This window comes from Sceloporus occidentalis, unplaced genomic scaffold (genome assembly GCF_023333645.1).
Source record: "Sceloporus occidentalis isolate IW3139 unplaced genomic scaffold, rSceOcc1.0.p SCAF_1, whole genome shotgun sequence".
Taxonomy (NCBI): domain Eukaryota; kingdom Metazoa; phylum Chordata; class Lepidosauria; order Squamata; family Phrynosomatidae; genus Sceloporus; species Sceloporus occidentalis.
Window position 1 is genome coordinate 44,549,353 of NW_028316981.1, and position 15,588 is coordinate 44,564,940.

Consider the following 15,588-nt stretch of genomic DNA (forward strand, 5'->3'; position numbering starts at 1 on the left):
GTTAATGCCTATAAGGATGTTAGTCTTGAGTCCACTCTTATCAAATAGAATCATTGAAGTTTGTACCTCTAGATAACAAAATGGAGAATATGTAGAGAATATGTAGGTATTGTTCACAGCATTCAAGGAGACAGTTAATATGGGGCAGGGGGACCCAACCATAGAATATATGCAGACTGCATATTCAGAAATCATCCCTTCTAATGGATCATTTGGGTTATGAATGCTAACAGATCTGAAACCAAAAAAGATAAGTCTGAGAAACAAGAAGGGTCAATGAATCCCATTGTGGGAGAAAAGTGGGATATAAATCTTTGAAATAAATAAAATAAAAATGGGATTGGTATGCTTGGGGAAACCCACAAGATTTGAATAAATACTTGTGGGAAGATTAAAGGAGGGGAAAACCCTATATAAACAATCTTAGAAATGAATATGCCATTTAGTCATAAAATATGGGCTGGAATATTGCTTTGGATATTACAAGCCATATTCTGGGGAAAGGAAGAGTGGGATACCCTGCTTGGAGGGAATGCCTGAATGAAACCTGAGTAGGAGGCTTTTGTTGGTGGCCCCACTTATTCCCCTAACATACTGTTCTACTTCACCTATGTGAGAATATGCAGGGAGTAGGTAACTGACATGGAGTTTCAGATATTGACTTTGTCTAAGCAGTCAAATTTGGGGCTGGAGATCTGTTATGGGGAGGGCAGGAATGATTAAATCTCCACATAAGAAATAAAACATTTAGATCCTTAAACGCTTTATACTGTGGGGCTGAGAATCCTTTTTAAAAAATACTACAAACCTGAAGTGGTCCATCAGAACAGATGTGCAGTACAGGGGCAAGGATGGAAGAGCCAGCTTAGTCTAGGAGAGAACACTGACCCTTCTAGGCATGTTATATTTCCTAGGATCCATCCCATGGAAACAATAGACAAAAATGTATGTCTGCAATAATGTGTTTTGGTTTCAGTGATATTTTCACTTATGCTGGAGATGGCTGTCCTAGTCCAGATTCCCATTGTAACAACCCACATCAGGATTAAAACCAAGGTAATTAACAAATTACATTCCTGGGAAATTAGTTTAATACACAGCTAATCTGGAAGTTCACCTGATTTGTGTGGTAGCCAATCATTTCTATGCTCTAGGCAAGTCTTCCTTCTTAGTCTCTCTCTCACACTGTTTTGCACACACAGCCGCACACCATACTGGTTCCAGTGGATATTGAATAACCATAATTCCTGCTTGGAAGCTTCATATATTGGTTTATTAACCATTTCTGAACCAAAACACCTCAAAGTGGTTTATATAATAAATATGTTACAATAAAGTTGTCAACAGCCTCAGTTTGGAGCAGGCTGTCACATTCTAGGCTTGATGAAAGAACAGACACCCTCAGGTTCTGGCTGTCTTGGAAAGTCAATCTCTCACTTCCCCCAAAGCATCAGTTTTGTCCTACATCACCAATTCTCAACTAACTTTGAGACAGAATAACTTTCTCCCTCAAGAACAATCACTGAAAGGTCTTTCTGAAATGGCCTCAACAAACATCTGTCTCTTCCTTGAAGCAGCTACAACCCAAACCAGATCCATGAGAGCACAGCCATCTTGCTTTTTATACAGTTCCAGAAAAAAACTGGTACATTCTACGGTTGGCCCTTCTTATACAGAGATTTTTTTATACACGGATTCAAGCATCCACGGTTTGAAAATGTTTTTTAAAAGTATAAATTTCAATTCTTCTTCGTGGTCTCTGCGAATCATACAAATGGGTTTTACCGCGCCTGCGCAGTGCTGTTCGGAAACTTCTGGAATCACTGGGCAAAGTTTACTTTGCAACATATAGAAACTTTTTGGCGGTAACTCCGCCCACCCGTTACAAGGCCCCTGCCTTCCCGCTCTTTCCCCAGTTCCTTTTTTCCGCCGCGCTTGCTGCTTTAGGGAACTTCGCTCTTGCTTCTGTTATTGGATCACTGGCTATTTGACTTTGGACCGTTCTTGACCATTCTCTTTGACCACTGCCCCCACTGTACTTTGACCTTGGACTGCTCTTGACTTCGACTTCGTCTCCTCTCCATCGCTCCGTCACGATGTTGCCTCCCTTTAAGAAGTGTGATGTCTGCGGGAGCAAACTCCCGGTCCAAGACCCTCACTCTTCGTGTCTTCTCTGTCTTGGCGGCGACCACGACATGAAATCCTGTTCGCTCTGCAAATCTATGATGTCGCAGGCGCGTAGGAACCGTGAATCCCGCCTGACTTCGGCGATCGCCCAGGGTAAGGTCCATGGGGAGACTTCCCGCCCGGCTTCAGCTCCTTCTCTCCCGGCTGCCGCTCCTGCCTCGGCCCCGCGCGAGAGTCCTACAAGCGCTGCTTCGGCCCCCCTGGCGCTATCAACCCCCGCCAAAGTGGACCACGGCTCTCACAAGCCCAGTGCCACCACCAAGTCGTCTTCCATGGTCAGCGGCCCAGACAGGTCCAGTACCACCACCAAACCCTCAAAGAGCCCCTGCACACTGTCGGGGACCGAGGGTTCGACGGCTCTGGCGTCGGTTGTTGGCTCCGCCTCCAAGGTCGGGACCGACCGGTCAACCTCGGCTCCGTCCCATAAGCCCAAGCACTCCAAGAAGGCTAAGGGAGGAGACCTCACCACTCCGACGGCTGCAGTCTCCAGTCCGTCAACCTCTGCCCCGGCGGCTTCTGTGTCTTCAGCCGGTTCATCCCGGATGAGGAAACTCCAGGAGAACCCCTTCTTTCCTCCGGAGGCGCCCAGGCCCGTCAAAAAGGCCAAACACTCTGACTCCGCTTCTTCCGAGCCACCCAAGAAGAAACCACGCAAGGAGTCCTCCAAGTCCTCCGACGGACATAGTCACCGTAAGGATGCTGAACCCCTTACTCCACAGCGTTCGGTACCAGCTCCGGCCCTCCAGACTCCCACTCCGCTGCCACAGGACTCTTCCGTGCAAGATGATGTCCCACGTCTAGCTCCGACGCTCTCCGGGCTGACCACCGCCCAGTTCGTGGGTTCAGACGATGATGACCTCGCTCCGCCTCAGCGTTCCCCGATTGTTGTCCACTCTCCGATCTCGGTACCATGTCCGGAGGCTGTGCCGTCCGAAGATGTCGGCCGTGATGACCTTGATGTCTTCTATGATTCGGAGGTAGACCGTTATTACATGGCGGTCCCGCGAGAGACGGCGCTTCGCAAGTTTGATGAAGGTCGCTGTCACCGGGCCCCAAAGGACAAGGCCTCGACGGTCACCTCCAAGCCCTCCACCTCAGCAGCTAAGCCTTCCTCATCAAGGCTTGAGCTTGGACCACGCTCTCACGGGCCCGGCCGGGACCGTCCCGAACTGGAGCACCTGGTGATCCACTCCGATACCGAGTCGGATCTTGTGCCGGTACCGTCACCAGCTTCACCTGACTCGCCCTCTGACGACGACCTGTCACCGCAGGACTCTCCACAGGTCATGCACCACCCTGAGCCAGCATCGCCTACTGACGATCGCCGATCCTTCAGTGAGCACGTCATCAAAATGTCCAGGGCTCTGGACATTGAGCTGGCTTACCCTGAGGAGGCGGCCCAGGATCCGGTGGAACAAAGGGTCCATGGTCGGGTTCCAACCCCACCCTGCATCCCTCTCCTTCCGTCCCTGGAGACCATCATCAAGCGGTCTTGGGACAGCCCTGCGGCCTTGGTCAGCACTTCGCGGAAGGTGGAAACCCTCTACCGCGTCTCTCCGGCGTCCTGTCCATGGCTGTCAACTCATCCAAGACAGAACTCGGCCATCGTAGAGGGCTCGCAGCTCGCCTCCACCCACAAGCAGGCCACCTCTCCAGTAGACCGGGAGGCTCGCAAGATCGATGGATTGGCTAAGAAGGCCTATTCCGCTTCTTGCTTAGCTGTCAAAGCTACCAACTACACTGCATGTATGGGGGCCTATGTGCAGTCCTTGATGGAGACTATCTCCCCCCTGATTCCCGACGTCCCGGATGATGTCCAGAGGAAACTGGTTGAGGTCAGAGATGAGGCCCATTCCATAGGGGGATGGCTCATCACCGCATGCCGCAACATCACTGACTGTGTGGGAAGGGCGATGTCGGCGTCAATGGCGCTCCGCCGACACGCCTGGCTGAGGGGCGCAGATCTCACTCCTGGAGTCAAGTCGGCTATCGAAGAGATGCTTCTCGATGAGTCTGGGCTCTTCAACACCGACACCGACGACCGCCTCAATCGCAAGTTTAAGATGAAGGCAGCCGCGATGAAACATGGCATGTCATCCTCGGTGTCAGCCCCGTTTCGCAAGAGACAGCGCCCATGGCAATCCCAAGGCCAGTCCTACAGACCATTTGGCCAGGACCGCCAATTCCACCAGCAGGGCTCTCAACGATCCAGGCACGCGTCCCAGTCATCCTCCTCCCCTGGCCGACGGAATTTTCCTACCCGGCACCGAAAGCCCCGCCGGCAGGATGGTGACCAGGGTAAGAAGAGAGACTGATGGGGTCTAGCGCGCTTTGTCTCCTCTTCCCCTTTTTTCCTGGACATACTCAGGCCATTTGCTACCACCTGGGCCTCCATCACAACAGACTCGTGGGTGCTCAACATCGTCCGTAGGGGATATGCCCTCGAGTTCCAAGAGCTCCCCAAGACCGGACTCTTCATGTCCACCCCCCCTCGGACACCCTTCTCGACGAAGTGCGCACTTTGCTTAGCAAGGGGGCAATCTCCCCTTTACCGCCCGGCCTCTTGGCCAGGGCTTTTTTCTCCAGGTACTTTACGGTACCGAAGTCGGATGGAGGCATCAGACCCATCCTGGACTTGAGGGATCTGAATGTGTGTCTTGACTACCGGCGTTTCCGAATGGTAACCCTAGCTTCCATTCTTCCCTTGCTTCATCAGGGTCTCTGGTTTGCAACGATCGACCTGAAGGACGCTTATTTCCACATCGGGATTCGGGAGTCCCACCGGAGATTCCTCGCATTCGCCGTCGGTCCCGTTTCTTACCACTACAACGTGCTTCCCTTCGGTTTGGCCACGGCGCCCAGAGTTTTCACGAAGTGCATGGCACCGGTGGTAGCGTACCTCCATCAGAAGGGCTTCATGGTCTTTCCATACCTGGACGACTGGCTGTTCGCCGCCGAGTCCCAACAGGAACTGCGGGAAGCAGTCTCGTTCGCCTTGCACCTCCTAGACTCCCTGGGACAGCTCGTCAACCGAGAGAAGTCCCACTTCACACCGACCAGGCAGGTCAAATTCATCGGGGCCATCATCGACTCCGAAAGATGCTCCGCCTTTCTCCCTCCAGACCGTTTCCAGGCCCTGGCGGCGTCACTCAGGCCTTTCATCTCCCACAGGAGGGTGAGGGCCAGGGACGTTCAGGTCGCCCTGGGACACATGGCATCGACGACGTCTGTCACACCTTGGTCACGGCTTCACCTCCGACCCCTACAGTCCTGGTTCCTCTCGGTCTTCTCCCCGGTGGAGGACCCCCTGTCCAAGTGGCTCACGGTACCGAGACCTGTGGCGGCTTCTCTCAGATGGTGGTTGGACTGCCGCAACGTCTGCATCGGGATGCCCTTCCTTCAGCCTCAGTCTCATTTAACTCTGACAACAGATGCTTCCCTGGAAGGTTGGGGCGCTCACCTGCTCGACCTGGTCATCAAGGACAAGTGGTCGGCCCAGGACAAGCTCCTCCATATCAACGCTTTGGAGATGCTGGCGGTAGAGAAGGCACTGAGGGCATTCGAATCCGCTGTTGCGGGCAAGGTGGTCCTCCTGAGGACGGACAACACCACCGTGATGTACTACATCAACAAACAGGGAGGCACCAGGTCCAGAACTCTGCTCGACCTCACTCTCCGCATCTGGGATTGGTGCATCCAGAGGCAGATCCTCCTCCAGGCGATGCATCTTCCTGGAGAAGACAACGAGTTGGCAGATCGCCTCAGCAGATCTCCGTCGGTGTGCCACGAATGGAGGCTCCATCCCGAGACGGTCAGCGACCTCTTCGACCGTTGGGGAAATCCCCGAATCGACCTCTTCGCGACCAGGTGGAACAGCCACTGTCCCCAGTTCTGCTCCAGGAAGCGAATGGACGGATCCCTCGGAGACGCGTTCGCTTTCCTCTGGATGGGAGAGCTCCTCTACGCCTTCCCTCCGTTCCCTCTCATCATCAGGGTGGTGTCCAAGATGACAACCGACCGGTCGCATGCGATCCTGATCACGCCGTGGTGGCCGAGACAACCTTGGTTTGCATCCCTTCTCCACCTCTCCAAGAGATGCTTCCTCCGCCTCGATCCTCGCCCGGACCTGCTGTCGATCCAGGACGGACGGATTCTCCATCCGGACATCGAGAGCCTACCACTGGTGGCCTGGAGGATACGGCCCTGACCGCCCTGCCGGAGGCGGTGAAAAAGGTGATCCTGGCTGCAAGGAAACCTTCCACCCAGCGGTCCTATGCCCTGAAATGGAGGAGGTTTAGCATCTTCCTTGATCGAAACGGCTTGTCTCCTGCTCAGGTGTCCACTCCAGTGGTGCTGGAGTTTTTGATGGCGCTTTTAGATGAGGGGCTTTGCCTCACGTCCATTAAGTGCTATTTGTCCGCCATTTGTGCTAAGTACCATTTCGGGGGGAGGGCTTCCTTTTTTAGGGATCCCTTGGTGAAGGGGTTCCTTAAGGGTTGTGCCAACTTGTATCCTCCTGTGTCGGTACCAGCACCGGCTTGGAGCCTGGAAACAGTGCTGTCTGCTCTCCAATCCAGGCCCTTTGAGCCGATGGCCACAGCGGACTTGAGACTATTGACTTGGAAGACCGCCTTTCTTGTGGCCATCACCTCTGCCCGCCGTGCGGGCGAACTCTGTGCCTTGCGACCGGACCAGCCTTTCCTCAGGTTTCACAAGGACAAGGTGGTCCTTCGGACAGACATTACTTTTTTGCCCAAGGTTGTGTCTGCTTTCCACATGTGTCAGGACATTGGGTTGCCTACCCTCGCTTCCAATCCGACTTCGGATGCGGAGCGGATCCTGCACTCTCTTGATGTCAGGAGAGCGCTGGCTTTTTACCTGGACAGAACTGCTGCCTCCAGTCGGTCCGAGAGACTTTTCCAATGCTACTCGGAACCGAAGAAGGGGTTGCCTGTCCCTGCGCAGAGGTTTTCCAAATGGGTGGCCGGTACCATCCACCTCTGCTACGAACTATTGGGCAAACCTCTCCCTGGCAGGGTTCGGTCCCATTCTACAAGGGCAATGTCAGCATCCTCTGCATTCCTGTCGGGTATCCCCTTGGAGGATGTCTGCAAGGCTGCTGTCTGGTCCCAACCTCTGACTTTTATTAAGCACTATAGGTTGGACACCAGAGCCATCCGAGACACAGTTTCGGGAGGGCTGTGTTGGTTTCAGGTTTGTATTGATTGCACTACTGAACGTTTTGTGTTTTCAGCACTTATGTACAGATGTCACTGTTTTCAATTTGTCCATTGTTGATTTGCACAGTTTCTATGGGACTGGTCTTGCACGACCCCTTGTTCCCTTCTCAGGTTTAGCAATGTTATTGCTATGTTTGGTTTGTCCATCAACAAAAAGGCTGACTCTTTTTATGGTTCAAGGTGTTTATTGTTCCAATAAATATGCCTTTGCTTTACCATAGCTTTGGTTTCAGGACACTCCCTCCGCCGCATACCGAAGCTTGTCAGTCTAAACCCATTTGTATGATTCGCAGAGACCACGAAGAAGAAGGACAGGTTGCTTACCTGTAACAGTGTTTCTTCGAGTGGTCATCTGCGAATACATACAAATCCCACCCGTCCATCCCCTCAGTGTCCTGCTCTTATTGGCTCTTTCCATCGCCTGCTTGGCGGAAAAATTGCGGAACTGGGGAAAGAGCGGGAAGGCAGGGGCCTTATAACGGGTGGGCGGAGTTACCGCCAAAAAGTTTCTATATGTTGCAAAGTAAACTTTGCCCAGTGATTCCAGAAGTTTGCGAACAGCACTGCGCAGGCGCAGTAAAACCCATTTGTATGTATTCGCAGATGACCACTCGAAGAAACACTGTTACAGGTAAGCAACCTGTCCATATCAAACCTTGATTTTCCATTTTTTATAAGGGACACCATTTTGCTATGTCATTATATTTAATGGGACTTGAGCATCCACAAATTTTGTTATACACAGGGGATCTGGGAACCAAAACCAGCGTATAACAAGGGTCCACTGTATTTTAATTTAATTGAAAGTAGACGAAATAAAGTGGAAGATTGGTTCACAGCCCTATGAGAACCCTATATTTGTTGTTGTGTGCCTTCAAGTCATTTCCAAATTATGGCAACCCTAAGGCGACCCCATCACAGGATTTTCTTGTCAGGATTTCTTCAGAGGGAGTTTGCTATTGCATCCCTCTTAGACTGAGACAACCCAATGTCATCTAGTGAGTTTCCATGGCGGAGTGGAAATTCGAACCCTGTTCTCCAGAGTTGCCCAATGCTCAAACCACTACACTATGCCAGCTGTACATTACTGCAAGCTTAACCTGAAAGATACATCAAAATCTTGTAGTAGGGAAACAGCTAAACAGTTGCATTTGTAACATGGTGAATGCATTATGTATTCTGACAGTATCCATTCATCCAGGACTAAGTACGAACTTGCCCATGCCTGAATGCCCTCTTTCCCACTGAAGCAAAATTCTGCTCTAGCCACAGTGCATATCACATCATTAAGTAAACTGGCGAAAGGAAGGGGAAGTGGGGCAGGGAAAAATATTTTTCTCTATAATTTGATAGAGGTTTAAGCTGGAAAAATGTAAGATCTAAGTAACAGAGGTTTTCTTCAAAATCTCATCTGGATGTCATCATGTGAAGAATTTGCAACAACCATGTATTCCAAGTGCAAAAAGGAAAGCCCTGTAGATATGAATTCAAAGCTTATGACGAGGAAACAATTAACAAAAAGAATGAGGGTGTAATTTCAATTTTGTTCACTTAAGATGATGGACGCTGATCTTGTTCCCAGTCTGCCCATGAGAGTCTATTTTACCCATCACTCTAGTTGGCAAAGCAAGTTTGGGAAAGCCACTGGTTACAGCTGATAGATGAAGGCATGAGCTAATCTTATCTAAACAATGTGCTTCCATCGCCTACTCAGGCGCCATTTAAGCATCCTGAAATGCAGTGCCTTGTGAGGTGCTTCCCTTTCATTTTCTACATTCACATGGACCTATTGTTCTTCTTTATCAAACTGGAGCCCATTACTTCAGGCAATAGACACTTCTAGGGCGGGATCATTTCCCATTTGAAACAGGCATGTTCACTTGCAGTGCAACACTTTGTAATGGAAAGAAACTTTTTCTAATTCTCAACAGCCTCGATTAATGGGGAATAATGTGCGAGACGGTTAAAACTGTCCATCAATATTTTACGTTTAAATTGTCACAGAGAATTACTATATTATTTATTGTGCATATTAGTATGCCTGCCTGCCTGCCTGCCTGCCTGCCTGCCTGCCTGCCTGCCTGCCTGCCTGCCTGCCTGTATTTCACCACAAAATCATAACACACCTATGTTAAAATCAAGGACTTTGTATATGTTAATTAAAAAAATTGAAATCTCCATATGCCATGCTCACCAACAAGGCAGGAACAGTTCCAATTAATCCTGTCTTCCTGAAGTAAGTTGTCTTCAGCTTACTTCAAATGCTGAAAACTGAGGTCAAAGTGCAGAAGTATTTTACACTCAGTTAACTCCGCAGCAAAGAGAAGAGAGGAGAGGACTGAATCTTGCCCTTCCCAGTAGTCTCAGGTAAAAGCAAACTGCTATAGCCTCTCCTAGTTTGTGTGTTCTCCCCCACTCATAACTTTTGCCACATTGACCACACTTGATGTAGCTTGGCCATACGCACCCCAATTTTTATCTGTAAAATGTCAGTCCCACTTGGAAAACTTCAGTGTCAGGGTGTTTTCTAAATGACAGTAGCTAACAGTGAATAATCTTGTGCCACCTTCAAAGCCAATGCACATGGACAAGTGTAAATGTATTTAAATCTATCTGAGATTATGCTGCAGTAAATCTATTATCATGTAATCTTGTACACATTTATGCAGAAAAATGTCCCACAGGTTTACTGCTAACTAAATGGGTCCAGGATGTCAGTCTTTACACTAGGATGCTTTGCTGTTTTGACAGGAGATTGGCACAGCTGCTCTTTAAGAGGCAGAGTATTAAAATTGAAGATTTTAATTATTTAAATAGCAGATATCACAAAGAGCAGCTATGCAAAAGGACATGTAATACAGTGGATCCTGGGGTTTGGTTCCAGGACACGCTGTGGATACAAAACTATGGGGATGATGCTCAAACCCCATTATATAAAATGGCTTAGTAAAATAGTGTCTCTTACATTAAATTGCAAAATCCAAGATTTATTTTTTGGAACTTTTTTGTGTGAATATTTTCAAGCTTTGGATTGTTGAACCCGTGGATGCAAAATGCATCAATACAGAGGACCAACTGTTTTACCAGTGAAATTAATGGGAGACTGCTGTAAACAGGGGCTAGTACTCAGAATCAATGACATACCTTTTTAGATTTCACAGATGAAAACCAAGACATATGTGTCATGCCCAGCCTGGAGGATGGCTTGGAGGACTCAGAGGATGAGCTAGAGCCCCTGGGACCTGAACCTGTAATGGAGGAGCCAGAGCCCCTGGGGCTTGAACCTGTAACGGAGGAGCCAGAGGCTGGCCCTAGTTCTGCTGGAGCAGAGTCTATGGCCCCTCCAGAGATTCAGCAGTCAAGTTTGCCTGGTGCCGAGGCTGTGGACACGGAGGAGGATCTGGGCAGTGTGCCTACCTTCAATGAGCGTCGAGCAGAAAGAGAGGGCCTTCGAAGATCTCGGAGGCTTTATCAGAAGCGTCTTCGTAATCAGACACAGCTGAAGGCCGACTCCTTGCCTTCTTAAGCACCTGGAGCATGTGTGGTTCTTTGCCAGTGGATATCTGACTCTTTTAGAGGAAAGACTCTGTCTCTGGCTCCTTTGGCTTCTTGTCTTGACTACCCGGAAACCTTGACCTTGGACTGCTTTATCGACCTGCCTATCTGTTGCCCTGAACCTCGGACCGTCTGACAATTCTCTTGGTAATCCCTTTTGGTAGAACTACTGTGAATCTCCAGGACTGTGTAGCTTACACTGACTTTGCTGTGCTGGGAGGGGGTTTGTTTGTTTGGGAACTAGCTGCCTTATCAGCCCTTTGGCTGCTTTCCCGGACAATATGTGGTCCAACAATATCAGCATATGGTCAAGAAGACAGAAGTTATTAATATTAATGAGGAGGAGGGTAGGGTTCCTCCCCTTGTCTCCTCTTCCCCTTGCTGAGTTAATTGAGTCAAACTAATTTTAAACTCAGTTTGCAGCAACTGAAGTAGGCTGAAGACAAACTGAGAAAGTGGGAGGCAGAGAAAGAAACTGGGACATTTCAAAAGCTGCAAAGAAAGTGGAAGGGCAGAGGATTAATCAGGACTGTCTCTGCAAAATCAGGACAGCTGGAGTGTATTACCAAAGTGATGACACTGATGATTGATATTTAGAGGTTAGACAGATGTTTGATTTGGGTGATATTTTGAAGGTGACCCCTGCAGCATATTCATGAAATATTTCATTCAAAAGTTCCTTCAGTAAATTTTGGATTTACGCAGCTAGGAGTCAAAAATAAATTGCAGACCCCCCTCCCCCCAGCAATCTTCATTCCAGGCTTCATTCATTCTTGACAAAAATGTGCAGCTTTCATTGTATCTGGACAGAATACAGTGTTCAGCTCTAAATCAGGTTTTGAGGGAAGTCAATGATTAGTTCACAGAATACGATTATAGAGAGAACAGTCCTATGCACGTATTGAGTCACAGTTGCGTTAATGGACTAACTGTCATGCCCAGTGCAAGCTTAGCTTGTGTGCAAAAGTCAAAGGCAGAGAAATACAGAACCAGAAAAGACCAAAACAGTATGGAAATTCCTGGAAACGACAGAAGCAGACACAGCATTACTGGAAACACAGCTAAAAGTATCAAAGACAATTGTCTATGGGTTAAATGTCAAGTTCGTGAATATATAAAATAGATCACTTTGACCACTGGTGATGCAATATGAGGCACCTTTTGGATGACTGCATTATTATTTTAGAGTGAACACTCTAAAGTTGTTACGGTAGTTTAACCAATGCTGAAATAATCTTTGGAGGAATTTCACTTTCATGCTAAGGCAGCATTTGATATCATGATAGACTACAGTTTATTGACAGTGAAAAATGCTTCTTGGTGAATTCTGGTCTTGTTTCCTCCCTTCCAATACAGCTGCAAGAAGGAGACTGTATATTTTTACTTTTAATTTTGATTGACTGTCACAGGTTATATCACCGGAACCTTAAACAGTGGTTAATCTTGACTGTTTATTGAAACAAGAAAGAAAGGTTCACAACAATAGTGTGAAGTGGGTGTCATAGTCGTGCCATGTTAAAGTTAGGTCTGCTTAGCCATGCTGTAACAATGCTGGGAGCTTGAGTGCAAGAGGAAGGAAAGAAGGAGCTGCAGAGAACTGTTGTCTGAATCAAGGTCATAGAGCTCCTAGTTCTTCATGGGAATGGAATTGAAGTGGGCAGGGAGATGAATCTGGAGAGGATATAAAAATGAAACAGCTTGTTAACTCAGATCTGTGATTATCTTTTCCAGTAAACTCTTTCTGGTTTCATCCATGAAGCGTGCTCATTGAGCCAAATAGAGGCAGGACATTACAGTGGGCTTGCCTCAAAGGTACCATAATTAAGATTGGACAGTTTAGGGTAGAGAAGAACAGATAGATCTCCAGATGTTGTTGGACTGCAACTACCATCAGCCCAGGCAACGTACCCAATGAGTAGGGATGATAGTTGTAGTCTAACATCTTGAGGCCCTCTGGCTCCCCAACTGTGAAGTTTGCATGACATGGTAAGCTGTCATTAATCAAAAACAGAAGCCAAAGCTACCAGACTTTCCCTCACATAATGCAGTGAGGGAGGTCACTGGGGGTGCAAGTTCCATACTTGCTAGATCTGTTTTTGCCACAGTAAGCTATGGTTTATTGTGACATCCTAATGTACCCATTTTGTGGTATAATATATGATGGTCAATACAAAGCACTCTTAGATTTTCACATCTTTGCAGGTGCCTTATGACCCACTGTAAAATGTGTTGAAGTGTCTGCCATCTAAAACTGCAGAGGACATAAAATGATATCTGAAAATCTAAAACTTTTTTCCAGAGTAGTATTCTTCAAAACAATTAAGTACCTTCCTAATGTTATTGATAGGTTTAAGCATACTAAATCAGGAGGCAGCTCTAGCTGTGTCCAAAGATGACAAATCTCTTTGTTTATCCACAGCAATCCAAATTTTTAAAATTCCTGCTCCATAGCAGACTCTTTGCATCCATGAATGTAGTTTACTGTAAAGTCATAAGAATGAATCATCTGCACTATGCTCTTAATACCATGTTTTTTGATTTAGTCAAACAGAATTGAATTTGTTCTAACAAGCAGATTTTCAGTAATCTTCCTCTGGCATAGACAATCTGAAACAATTACTAAGTGGTGCAATTGATTCTTATTTCTACTAGGTGTGTTTTGGTTCCAACTGGGGAAAAAACTGATTACATATAGGTAATGTTATGTGGGGGAAAACATGAGAAAGAGGGAAATAATCCTGTCCTTAAAGAGAGATCACAAAGGAGGGGGCTTCTCATTTTAAAGAGAAAAAAAATCCATGGATTCATGTATAAAGTTTGAACTACATTTGCTCCCACATCCTCATTTTTTTAAATATGCCATCTTCTAGGAGAAAACAAAAAGAAAACACATTTGGCATTAACTTGTCGTTTACTGAAAATAAATTTTAAGATCCAAGATGAGACACGGAGAAATAGATGCACTTGGGTTTAATAAAGTGGCCACACAACACACATGTCCAATAATGTTCACAGTAGTGGACTGACTGCTGAATTAAAATCTGACCAGTGTTCAGCTCAAAGCACATTGCCACATGCAGATGCTGCGTGGGTGAGTCACTGCTGCTTGCATGGAAGTAGTTCTTAAACAAGAAGACATTTTGGACAAATGTCCAAATGTTGGACAAATAATGCCTTCCCCGCCCCACAAAAACAGTTAAATCTCGTTTCAGTGCTAACCATGAGACAATATCCTCAATCACACCTGAAGACAGCATGCTATGTTACAGCATGCACACAATGGCACACAACGCTCTATCTTCTGGCTCCTCGTGTCATGTACCGGCAGATATTTAGCTCAGAAATCCAAAACTTGACTGTAGAACAGAAAGCTTTATTAAGAAGCCAAAGCAGTTCACAATATGGTGCTGTTGTTAAGACTGAAGCAGTTCAGTTGCACCAAATAATGAAGCACAAAGTGATTCAAACCTTTTTATGCTTTCAAACTTCAATTGTCACAAATACAAAACATTTCTTCTCATGCTGCCCTGTTGTTTTCCTTGTACCAAGCATTCCCCTGGGCAATTCCTGCTGCCTATTACCTCCCTTTCACACCTGCTAGTTAGCTATCCCCAGGACAGATAACCATTCCCTTCCACCCAGCACCACCAGCTTAACATAACCCAGCATCCAGTAACATGAAACAAATCAGGCAAAAGGCAAAGCTTAATTGCCTAACAAGCATGGCAGGAAGTCTGAAGGACTCACGTCTGTCATATTGCCACCACTTCCCACCGTCAGATATCTACAACCTGAGGAAGTGACCTCACTTTGTGTGATGATAAGGAACAGACCATCTTGGAAGGTGGTAGATTGCTTCATGGCAAGTTTTCAAGCAGAGGCCATCTGGCCAGGGGTGTTTTAGCAGGGATACCTCTATCAGCAGGGAGATGGAGTAGCTGGCCCATGAAATCCCTGGCAGTTCTACAGTTCTATGATTCCAATTCAAGTGGGAAAGGTCAAGTACTGTTAGTACTACTAGCACTGGTTGCTCTACTGCAAATCACATAGAGATCTACTAGTACCTTCCTGGTCTAAATTCTACTCACTCTAGCTTTAGAACAAGGGTGCTTAGATGTAGGATGTTAAGAAGTGATATTAGCTGATGAGAATTTGAATGCCTTCCCACTGGGAACAATCGCACCATGTTTTGGTTATCAGCTGGGAATTGTAGTCTTTTTTTTCAACAGGAAGTGACCTGAACTTTTGACTTCTGGAAAAAAAGGACCCCTCTTGAGCCTAAAACTGTCCCAGGGAAAATGTGGAGAAAATGACCACTCTGTATCCATAAGGTCGTATTTGGGGCATTTGGGAGCAAAATATTATTCAAATTATTTTTAAAAAAAAAAATGAGGAGGGGGGCCACAAAAACAGCTCTGGGGTAGCATTTGGCACTTTCACCATCTCTGTTCTACAACGTTCTCTAAAAACAATACCATCGGTGAATAAAGTGTTTTTTGTTAATGAGGCCAACCAAATTACTAAGCAAATTGTTTCATTTACAATTCTATTCCATTAACATAAAAATATTCCAAAGATTAAGACCAGTATTAGAACACTACTGAAT

At 47.1% G+C, this 15,588-nt stretch overlaps 1 protein-coding gene across 1 annotated transcript in view; it reads right to left on the minus strand.

Moving 5' to 3' along the window:
• Positions 1–12,392: 12,392 nt before the first annotated feature.
• SUMF1 (sulfatase modifying factor 1) overlaps positions 12,393–15,588 on the minus strand; it is a 99,563-nt gene continuing 96,367 nt past the window's right edge. Inside the window, exon 9 of the mRNA XM_089520005.1 lies at positions 12,393–12,653. Within this exon, the coding sequence (XP_089376131.1) occupies positions 12,609–12,653 (45 nt within the window). The 3' untranslated portion in view covers positions 12,393–12,608. The remainder of the gene's footprint in view (positions 12,654–15,588) is intronic.